General features: G+C 35.1%; 1 protein-coding gene across 1 annotated transcript; it reads right to left on the reverse strand.

Annotated features, from left to right (window-relative positions):
- Window positions 1-1,552: 1,552 nt before the first annotated feature.
- LOC131403092 (olfactory receptor 5M10-like) lies at window positions 1,553-2,737 on the reverse strand. Its single transcript, XM_058537450.1, has one exon. It carries the CDS (start codon window positions 2,655-2,657, stop codon window positions 1,725-1,727), a length of 933 nt encoding a protein of 310 aa, XP_058393433.1. The 5' UTR covers window positions 2,658-2,737; the 3' UTR covers window positions 1,553-1,724.
- Between the last annotated feature and the right edge of the window lie 9,080 nt (window positions 2,738-11,817).

Here is an 11,817-nt window from a genome sequence, read left to right on the forward strand (position 1 = left end):
AATGGTATAGTGAAAAGGTTAATCTCATATATTACTTGTCATAAGTATAAATTGTTAGGAGCTTTCTGGAGAAAAATTTACCACAGAAAAAATTAGCATGAGCTTCAAAATCATTTAAAGTATTTAATTCAGCAATTACACCTCTAGGAACATTCAGAGCGATACATACATAGAGATACGACTCAATCTTAAAAATAGGATACATCAATATGCTGGAATAATGGTTTGCAAGATAAATCAAGTGGAAAAAAATATACCAAAATGTTGAGAGCAGCTCTCTTTATGTAGGAGATTACAAGCAAATTTTGCTTTCATTCCTTATATCTTTCCCTATATTTTTTAGCTTGTTTTTCTACAATTGATATGTATTATTTTTGTAATTAAGTTCAAAATGAATTAATTTTTATACTACATTAAAAATGGTGTTCACCGAAAACATTTAGTCCACATGAAATGCAAACATTATACCATCAAGTGAAAATCAATGTTCATACTTGTATATGGCAAATTATTCCAATTTTGTTTTATTAATTTATATGCATAAAATTATTGAGAAGAAATATAAAAAACATAAACAGAAATTATCCATTGGTTTAGGACATATCACTGATAAATGTAGCTTCTTCATTTCTGTCTGCATTTTCTAGTTATTTAAAATGAACCTGTGTGCTTTCATAATCTGGAAAATATATCCATAAAATACTATCTAAATAAGTCTACCATGTATAAAAATTGCCTGCTTTACATGGAACAGTGAGGTAATTCAAATTATATTGCACACAAATTACCATCTTTACCTGAAATGTCAGAAGACATCCACATTAGCTACTATCAGCTGTATCACTCTCATCACAATCACCATGATTTCGTGTACAGCACTAACCTCATTGGTTTATTATCCCCTGCATTCTGTCCTGCATTTGCAGTGCTGAGGAGTTTAACCACTGCAGTGTGAGTTGGAAAGAGAAAGAATATGGAATCGAGGGATTTGCCTTTGTGCTACTTAGTGGCTGAGAGACTTTGGGTAAGTCATTTAACCTCTCTGTGCCTAAGACTCCAAATGTTATAAATGGAGGTCATAGTTTTCTCACTAGTTCAGTTGCAAGGATTAAAATAAATAGTGATATAAAAATGAGAACCAAAGTATAATTGAGTGTCACTTATGATTATTTTTATGCATGTTGATTTATGTTCTATCCTGTCTCTAAAGAAATTCTGAGGTGACTTTCACCCCAAAACGTACACAACGAAAACATTAAATCACAAATAGAAATAAATAAATAGAATATTTAAAAAAAGACTACAAAGAGATCAACCATTAGATTAAGAGAATTGCCAAGACTAAGTTTAAGTTTGGCTCCTGAAAGCCACAGTGGTTCTTAGGACTGAAAAATAAAAGGAAGCATACAATTATTTAGACAAAATATGGAGTACTTTTAAAATGATTCTAAAATATATTTTTCAAATAGGATTATAAATCTGGATATCAGCATATTCTGGTTGCTAGGAATGGTTGCTAACAACACTTTGCTTAACAAAAAGGGAAGTTTCTTATGAATTAAGAAAATGTTCCACAGACTAAATGATGCTGATCCTCAAAAAGAAATTGGAACGAGGGAATCTATTACATTTAGGACCTCTCTCTTACTCATTTCTAGGTGCTAATCACTATCTTATCACAGACACTTAGTCATTTCAAATGAACAGATGGCTAAACTGCAATTTCATGAACAATTTCCCTGAATCCTTTGCTGCATGGCATGGATCACATCCTTGTTCCTTAGACTGTAGATCAATGGGTTCAGCATTGGGCTCAAAAAAGTATAGAAGACTGCAATTATTTTGGACTCCTCTACAGACTTCTCAGATGGGGGCCTTAAGTGCATGCACAAGAGGGTTCCATAAAATATGGAGACTGTTGTCAGGTGGGAACCACAAGTAGAAAAGGCTTTGTGCCTGCCTTCAGCAGAACGGATCTTCAAAATGGCGGCAATAATGAAAAGGTAGGACAGGAGAATGATGAAGAGCGAGCTTAAGAGAGTAAAACCAGCAACTACAAACATTGCCGTCTTCTTGACATAGGTATCAGAGCAGGCTAACATTATAAGAGGAGGGTCAGCACAGTAGAAATGATTGATTTCAAGGGAGCCACAGAAAGATAAGTGAAAAGTCAGCAGTGCCTGAGAGAGTCCATTGAGGAAGCCAAAAGTATAAGGGACCACGACTAGAGAGATACAAATGTTCCTGGACATTCTGGTGCTGTAATGTAAAGGGTTATGAATGGCTACATAACGATCCAATGCCATGGAAGCAAGGATATAAAACTCAGTGATCACCAGCGCAATGAAGAGAAGACACTGCGTGAAGCATCCAGCATAGGAGATGGTCTTCTGGTCTGAGAGGAAGTTGTGCAGCATATTTGGAGTAATGTTGGAGGAATAACAAATGTCTACAAAGGAGAGGTGGCTAAGGAAGAAATACATGGGCGTTTGGAGGTGAGGATTGGTCCTGATCAGCAGGATCATGCACAGATTCCCTGCCAGTGTGATTAGGTAGAGCACCAGAAACACTCCAAACAGGATCTTCTCCAACACTGGATTGTCTGTGAGTCCCAAGAGAATGAATTCCCTCACTACAGTGTGGTTTTGAGAAGACATTTTCTTATCTCTTGAAAACTGAAAGTGAAGAATTCTCTCTGATCCAGATTCTGCATTTATTCCATTTTTTCCAGTAAATGCATTTCATCATTTAGTCTTTGATCTACTCATCTATTGGGAAGTTACTCTTTTTTCAACAAACACATCACACATTGAAACCTGTCATAATGGAAAACTCCATATTTGGTATTTTTTTTTTCAAATTTTGTGGGAAAAAAAGCACAAGAATTAAAATCAGATACAAAAGACAACAGGTCCTTGGCATCATTCAAATGGAAAACTGAACCAAGTTGGATTTCTAGCATCCCTCCAGATCAGATATCCTATTTTCCAGATGCAAAATCAAAAATAAATATTCAGTACAGCATTTTCACTTGAAATTCATAATTGCTTGGCTTAATTTCCTTCAGAAGGCATTGAATTAGTAAATTTATCTCTTGACATATGGCTTAGAAGGTACAGAATGAAGAATTGCTCTCTCTGCTTTGTAAATTCACCCACTCCTTTATTAACGTACGCTACAAAGATTGATTTTTTTTACTGTTCCAGCTTCTGGGTTTATAGCAGTGAGTGAATTCCCCATCCTCGTGGAGCATACGTTGTGGGAAAAGGTACCGATGTTAAACACACAGATAAAGATGGATAACATGTCAGTTAGAAGCAAACACTATGAAAAAAAATGGAGGCTGGGATGCTTTTAGATGGCCATTCAAAGAAAGACCTTTCTGAGAAGCTAGAATTTGTGCAGTAAATAAGGAATACAAGTATCTGGAGAAGAATGTGAGGTTTTTCTGTCCCCATTTTATGTGCAACTAACACATATGAAAATATTTATCTAGGGAAATACAGATCATGTTTAAATATGTCCCTAGCTCCCACCTGGAGCCACTATCTCTCAATTCTTTGTGAAAATAAGATACAGCTGGAAAAATTGTACCTCAGAATTGCACCATAAGGATACTTTTATCTAGTTTTCATGTATACATCAGAAGAGATTGCATATAATAATTAATTTTTAGCGATGTCATGAAATATTAACATATGAATAGAAAAATCAAGTAAAATTGATAAAAATAATTTTTCAACATTGGTGGGATATTAATCTGCACAGAAAAGAACAAGCATATTTTCAGTGAACAAATGTATAAAATGACCTACCTGTATAAGTTGACTTCCATATTTTGTAAAAATGATGGGAGAAGACTTATAATGTATTTCTTGGTTACATTCTCTAGGCTATTTTAAAAACAATTCTAAAACATCCAAATAAAATAGTCTTTTTTCCTCAAGAGTATAACTTTATTTTGGTGCTTTGAGATCCTAGATTCTCCTTTGAGGCCAAAATTTCTACCTTACATCTGTGTACGCTGCTTGGTACCGAGTGCGTGAGATTTTTAGCACAGATAGAGAAATTAGTCATCATCTTTAATAATATGGAAGGAGGGAAACATGGGTAGATAAGTTTTGTATTTTTGGTATAGTAAAGATGAGAGGATTCTCAGCAGAAGTCTTCAATGTTTCTCTATAAACACTGAGGTTAGGTCATCTAACGAGAGTGAGGAGAAGGACGATGAAGTCAATGAAAATTTGAGGAGCAGAAAGAGCGAGGAGGGCAAAACGGTGACATAATCAACGGAAGGAAGTAGAAGCGCTGGTCAGGGGTGAGGACACTTTGGAGTGTGGACATTATGGATTTATACTGGAACAATCTGCCCCATTGAGTTAATTTCATCAACATGTTAGGAAGCAAAAATGAGTCTGAGAGCCAGGATCATTCATGAAATTGATGATTCTTAAAATTGGTGGTTTAGGAGGAGGGTTGAAATTAGAATAAAGAATATTTGAACATTGTTTGATGCTGCATTTGTTAGAGAATAAAGAAATATAGAGATATTTTCACTAGTCTGTCCAGTGCACTAATAGTTCCAAGTCAATACAATCAAAGAAATCAAAGTGTAGTCTGACCAAGAGAAGCATCTCTGATTTTATTAGTTCTCCAAATGATGTGTTACACTGTAAGAAATCAGTCATGAGATAAATCTGTATATCAATGTCAAAATGTAGACAATTATCAACTCACCACATTTGAGAAGATTTGAGCATTACAATATTTTTTTTCAAATTGAAGTGGAAAGATTTCTCTATTTCAATGTTTATCTCAATTTGCTCCTGATTTCCTGCACAAATAAAATAATAAAATTTAAAGAATAAAATCTATTGCTAAATATTCCCTTGAAATAAAAGTTTCTTGTAAGATTGTAGAGCTAATCTTAGGATTGCGGAGCCCTCATTTCCTGAGGCCTTAATATGGAGATTTCTTGTTTTACATAAAAATAGTGGAAGATTTGAGCTTTCTTTAAACAGAATGTCAGTTTTTAGTTTGAAGAAAATTTGTCCTAAAGTGATTCTGCATGTATGCATTTAAGTATTTTCTAATATACTTTAACATATAATAACATTGTAATAATCATAAGATTTATAAAAACTGTTCTTCAACAAGAAACAGGACTAGCTCTGTAGTAACTGAATGCACAGGCAAAAAGTAGTGAATTAGCATTTTTAGACTTGGAAGGGCAAGTACCCATCCTTTTCCATATGGGGTCACTTGATCAGAAGTCTGCACATAAGAAGTTGATGTTCCTTTATTTGTACAGTAATGAATAAGATTAGAAGATCCAGACTTTACCTAAGTGTATAATACTAACTCAAAGAAGACTTTGACGCATTCTTGTTTTACTTTCCTAGAAAGCCTTCAGAAGACTATGTAAATTATACTTGATGACATGAATTCCTTAGTTAATATCATTGTGCTTCAATTGCAATTACCAGTTGACATGTGTCTGCTAAAAGGACCCCTAGTGACTTAGCTACACAAATGTCACAATAGTCAGATAGTTGGAAACATCCTTCTGACACTGTAAGTTTCTTACTCGTACTTTTTTTGTGTGTGTGAGGAAGATCAGGCCTGAGCTAACATCCGACGCCAATCCTCCTCTTTGGCTGAGGAAGATTGGCCCTGGGCTAACATCCGTGCCCATCTTCCTCTACTTTATATGGATCGCCGCCACAGCATGGCTTGACAAGCAGTGTGTTGGTGTGCGCCTGGGATCCAAACCTGCGAACCCTGGGCTGCCGAAGCGGAGCATGCGCACTTAACTGCTGCCCCACTCGGCCAGCCCCTTTTACTCGTATTTTTGTGATTATTCAATTGGCTATCTTTTTAAAGTTATAGTAGATTCAACATTGTACTGGAAATTCTAATCTATGTAATAAAATTATACAGATTGGCAAAAAAATAAAATTGTGTTATTTACAGATCACATGATAGTTTACATAGAATCTCATCTTAAAATACAAAAAGAAATGTTAACTAGACTTATTGTGGTGATCATTTCTCAATAGATACTGATATTGAATCATTAAATTGTACACCTGAAAATAAACTAAAATATAGATGCAAAAGAAAAGTTAAGAATGTATTTCAGAAGGTGACATGATTAAAAGATCAATACACATAAATCATTTATATTATTGTGTAAAAAACAACCACAACTGGCAAATAAAATATTTAAAATACCACTTATAATAACATCAAAAGCATAAACTACTTAGAAATGAATATAATAAAAACTGTGCAAGAGACACATACTGAAAATCACAAAACACTGCAGAGAGAAATTAAAGAAGACCTAAATAATGGAGAGATATATCTCACTTGTAGATTGGAATGTTCTGTTGATGCAAATAATCCATAATTAATCTATAAGTAAAAATTGAGATGAGTTCATTATGAGCCAGACCTAAGGACCATATAGCCCGGGAGAGTACCTTCATGAAGGAAGGTAGAACTCCAAAGAAGTGAGGTGTACAGAGTGGTTATATACTGTCTTGGAACAAAGAGCATGCTTCACATATGACAGGAATATCTCTTTCACAGTAGTTATGAGATTTCTTTGCTGGCACAGCAGGTCAGTGGTCATAAGGTGAACTCAGCAGATCCATAATTAAGTCTTAGTTTCTGGGAGGAGATGCTTATCTTTAAAGAAAAACCAATATGGGGGGAAATTACATCCTTGTCTTTAAGGGCATCATTCTTTCCTTTGGGACATTGTAAATGTTTAAATTGGAAGTATAATACATGCCCAACAGGCCACATCAGTCCTTTTCAGAAAAACAAGGCCAGGCCTAATTAGTTTTAAACCAAATGGTTGCCTCGTATACTCTAATATATCCCATTGCTTTTTATTTAGTTATCAATTCAATACTAAGTTGTCAATTCTTCCTAAATTGACCAATAGTTTTAATGCCAGTCCCATCAACATTTCAGCAAGCTTATTTTTTCAGAAATCAATAAACTGATTATAGAATATATACACATATAAAAAAGACTTAGATTAGCCAACATCATTTTGAGAGAAAAGAAAAATTACTGAATGGTCTACACTACCTAATTTCAAGAGTTAATAAGAATTTATAGTACTCAAAACAATGTGTGGATCTAAGGGTAACAAATAGATTAATGGCACAAAATAGAGAATCCAGAAATATATCCACACAGGTATAGTCAGTGGATTTTTGAACAAAGGTACAAAGGTATTTCAATGGGGAATGGCAATGGAACAATTGAATATCTGTATAGCAAAATTTAACTTTAATTCCTACATCACATCATACTCCAATACTCCAATATTAATTTGATGTGGATCATGGAACTAAATGTAAATACTAAATCTACAAGTCCTCTAGGGAAAAGAAAATAGAAGACTGTCTTCGTGATCTTGAGGTAACCAAAGATTTCTTAGGAAAGACAAAAAGGCATTAATTATGAAACAATAAATACATATTTTTTGTGTCATCAAGTTTCAAAATGTGCACTCTTCAAAAATAATGTTAAGATAATGAAAAGGCAAGCCACAGACTAGGAAAAACATTCCCATTAAGTAATTCTGACAAGAACTTGTATTCAGAATACATAAAGATCCTCCACAATTCACTGATTTAGCCGGCCAATTAAATTTAAAAAAATCAAAGATGTGAACAGACACTTCACAAAAGAGGATATAAGAATATCCAATAATCACATGAAAAGAACTTCAGTACCTATAATTGTCAAGGAAATGCATATTTTAACTAAAATGGGATACTACTTCACAATCTCATCAATGGTAAGAATTAAAATGATTGACAGTGATAGTATGAGGCAACTGGAACCCTCATAATACACTACTTGATGGAATGTAAAATAATTCAACTACTTTGAAAACTGGCATTCTTTTTCTTAAAAAGTTACAATTTCTTAAAAATTTATGACCCAATAAATCCACTTTCAAGTATTTAACCTAGAGAAAAGAGGACATATATCCACAAAGAAACTCAAATGTATATTAGCAGAGTCATAGATAAACAAACTTTGATACATGCATGTAGTGGACTACTATGTAGAAATAAAAATGAACAACCTACTCACACACCTTAAATGAATCTCAAAAGCGTTATATGGAGATGGGACCCAACTTTCTGAATGGTAGAGTGATTGATACCAAACCTCTTAATCTCAAACTCCTGTGCCCGATGCACAGCAAGACAAACACAGAGACATTGGTACTTGGAGAAGGAAAAAGATCTATTCACATTGGCCAAAATAAGAAGGCAGGAGCCTGTGTTCACTCAAATCTGCCTCTCCAAGAACAGGAAGTAGGAGGTGTTTCTAGAGCTAAGGGGCTCAGCAGGAGAAGCTTCAGAGAAACAAGGGGTCACTCCCTCTAAGCCCCTGGGCAGTCTGACTTCTGAACTTCAATGGCTGCTGAGGGCGCCCATCCAGCTATCTAGTGATCTCAACGTTCCCGAAGGCATTCTATTTCTTCTGCAAAACCAGCTCACAAATCCTCAAGACCCCTGAGTCACCCCTCAAGTTAAACAGGGAAACAGCAAATTGGTTTACTATCCACAGTAATCCTCAGGCACTGGGCTTCATGGTGACCTCTCAAAACCCGCTCCTCTATGAAAGCAAGGAGAACACAAGCAAAAGTTATCTAAAACAACTTTTTCAGAATGCTGGAAATCAATCAAGGGCTGGCAGAATCTTAGAAGTGTTTAGTCTGGAAAAATGACAGAATCTTGCTAAAAAGAGTGAGCTTCTTGGCAGTTTTTACTTGTCCTATTCCCACGCCTTCTCCCCAGCTGCATAGTAGCCTTGAAAACTGGAATTGTGATCACGTGGTTTTGCACATTTGTCAAACTGCATTACACTGTACACTTAAAATTTGTACATTTTATTGTGAGTAAATTTGCCTCCATAAATTATGATGTAAAGATAAATTTTGCTTTCCTCAGAGTCAAGCAGATCACATTACTCACTGGTTGTTTAATACTGAGGTACTGATTTAAAAAAACAACACAGCACAATGTTATAAGGGCTCTTTCATACTAGAGATTAATGCAAACCGAAGGCTTAAACATTGAAAGCTAAAGTTTTCCTCAAACCCGTTCTTCACTAGAACTTTTTTTAACAATTACATCAAGAATGGAATCCAGAAAGCTATATGGTTTATCTTTTATCTCTTCTCTTTTCTTTGTTCCCACTGTCACTGAAGCCTGGGGTGTGGTGGGGGGAGGTGGAAAGAAGAAGAAGAAGGGGAGAAGGAGGAGGAAGAGGAGAAAGAGAAGGGGGAGGGGGAAGAGAGGTAGTCAGATGGAGAGTTTTAAACAGTGAACAGGGGTTGTCAAGGCAACTACTCACAGGCCTTCTCTGTGGAGACAGGGCCCCAAAGAGTGTTCACCCAGGCTGATGGGACCAATGAATTTCTAAATCTATCCATCACACATACTGCATAGTCTTTGAGAATTAGGCACACTGAAACATCAGTATAATAAGTGAAGATGATATTTCTATGTTGGTTAGGCAGTCTGACATAAGCAGAAAGAAGAAAACACATGAAACTCAAATCTAGGCACTATAGAAAAACCAAAGGACCAACAGCTGCATTTTCCAAGTTTTAGCCTAAAAGTCATGTCTTCTGTAATGCCTTATGGCTTGATTTTTTCCTGATCCTCTGTTCCATAAAGCAGGTCTAGTGGCTAGTTTAGTCCAAAGGTTTATGTGTAACAATTACAAACATACTAAGAAGCTTCTGACTCCTGGGTTTTGTTTTTAAATATATGAGAATAAGTAGGCAGTCAGCAGACTTAATAAGCCAAAATGTACTGACTTTAATACTGCTAGTTGGAGGGCCCCTGACCATTTCAGTATGTGAAAAGCAATCTCACGTCAATCACTTTCAATATAATATTGATCAGCATTGCAATCCCATGTGCTAAAAACACTGCACATACTTGCATTTTTCTATCAGCAGAATTCTAAGCACTATGATAGGCAGTGTTGCAAATATGTTTGAAAAAAGGAATCTACAAATTGCATCACATGGAAAAATATCTAACCCATCTACCAATAATGTTAACACTAGTTTTAATACTCTTATTGTGGTATAAATAGCATACAGCATCACTGCCTAAACTAGGAGTTTGCAAATAAAATGAGCAGTGGATAAGCAAGGAATTTAATGTTACTGAGTAAATGTACAGTGGACTGCAGTAGCTATTGTAGAGTAAGATTTCTTCTGATAATTCGTGACCCCACCCTTACCACCAACATACACACACAAAGGCAAATACATACACCTCTACACAATGACGTTTTGAGCCATTTCAGGTAATAGCTGTCCTTTCTAAAGAGACAGAGCCTTGCCTGTAATGCAATCATCCTAAAAGTATGCAAACTTGAGACCATCATGTGAAAAGTCTGTGAAAGAGAATAAATGAATCCATAATGAGAGAGGAAATGAGAGACACAGAGATAAAGAGACAGAGAGACAGAGAGAGAGACCTGGTGGCACAGAGAATTCCAGGTCTATGTTAGTTTGAATTAACTTTGTGTCATTCACTGAAAAGGTCCTGAAGACTCTATTACTATATGTTGAAATCACATTTACTTTATGTAAAATGAAAGATATAGGACACTGAAATATCATCTCCTTATTAAAATGTTTTGTTTCAAAGAAGATAGGACAGCTTGTTTTAAAAAGAATAGAACACTATCCAACAGATCATCCAGCCAGATATAAGATAACTTTTCTTTTCTAATATTAACTTTTTGAAATTGTGGTTATTGAATACTTTCAGTTCCAGATGCCAGAAGCAACATTTTGTCTTCCCACACCCTGTGCCTTCCATTGGAATGATTCTTTTTTTTTTTTTAAATTAATTTATTTATTTTATTGATGTTTTAATAGTTTTTAACATTGTGAAATCTTGGGTTGTACATTTTTGTGGAATGATTCTTTTTTAATTTGAAAACTTTTATTGATGATTATAAAGACATGGAGAGAAAAGGTAGATATAAAGAGGTTTATTTTCTCAAAGAGTGCTCAGTCTATGTTAGGAAACATTACACAACATTTCTGTGATTTGTTTCTGTGACTAAGAGCTTGATTAGTGTTGCAATATCTTTAGAATCACAGGAATGGGCATGTGTAACTGTTTGGGAAGGATGAAGAAGGGTTAGGGACAATCAAAAAGGAGATTATATTTGTGCTGTGTCTTAAAATGTGAAGAGCTCTCCATAAAAATAACTACAAGATGGACAAAAACCATTGGATTAGCAAAAAAATTATGTGTTTTTAATACACAATGCCTGAAAAGCAGAGTAAGAGAGGATTAAATTATAAGATCTGGGTTTAATTTCTTATCAAAAACCATAGGCTGTAGCTGAAAGCAAAATTATTCCTTAGTCTCTTTTAAATGGCTACTTTTCTATTAGGACGACAATCAGTCTTTCGATGAGAAAGGGATATACTAGGATCACGCTTAGTATATTTTACTGAATTCTGACCAGTTTAAAATATTCATGTTCACATGTCAGTGGTGACTATCTGTAAAGAAAATCCAGTCCTACTGGGGAGATATCCCAGTTATGAAAATATTGGTCAAACCAGGGGAAAACTTGATTGTTGTTACAATCAAATTGCAACCAGCAGTAAAATAGAGAGGTATGCTTAACTGCTAAGGCATCAGGGAAAAGATATCCATCTTGCCCTAGCTCTTTAAGTGTAAACTGCTTACCCATTCAAAGATCAAGCCACATGACACTGTATTTTCAGGGATT

The sequence above is a fragment of the Diceros bicornis genome, unplaced genomic scaffold, assembly GCF_020826845.1.
Source record: "Diceros bicornis minor isolate mBicDic1 unplaced genomic scaffold, mDicBic1.mat.cur scaffold_55_ctg1, whole genome shotgun sequence".
NCBI lineage: Eukaryota > Metazoa > Chordata > Mammalia > Perissodactyla > Rhinocerotidae > Diceros > Diceros bicornis.

Bases quoted from the DNA above. Each gene is read 5' to 3' on its own strand.
- LOC131403092 (XM_058537450.1), bottom strand. From the start codon at position 2,657: ATGTCTTCTCAAAACCACACTGTAGTGAGGGAATTCATTCTCTTGGGA.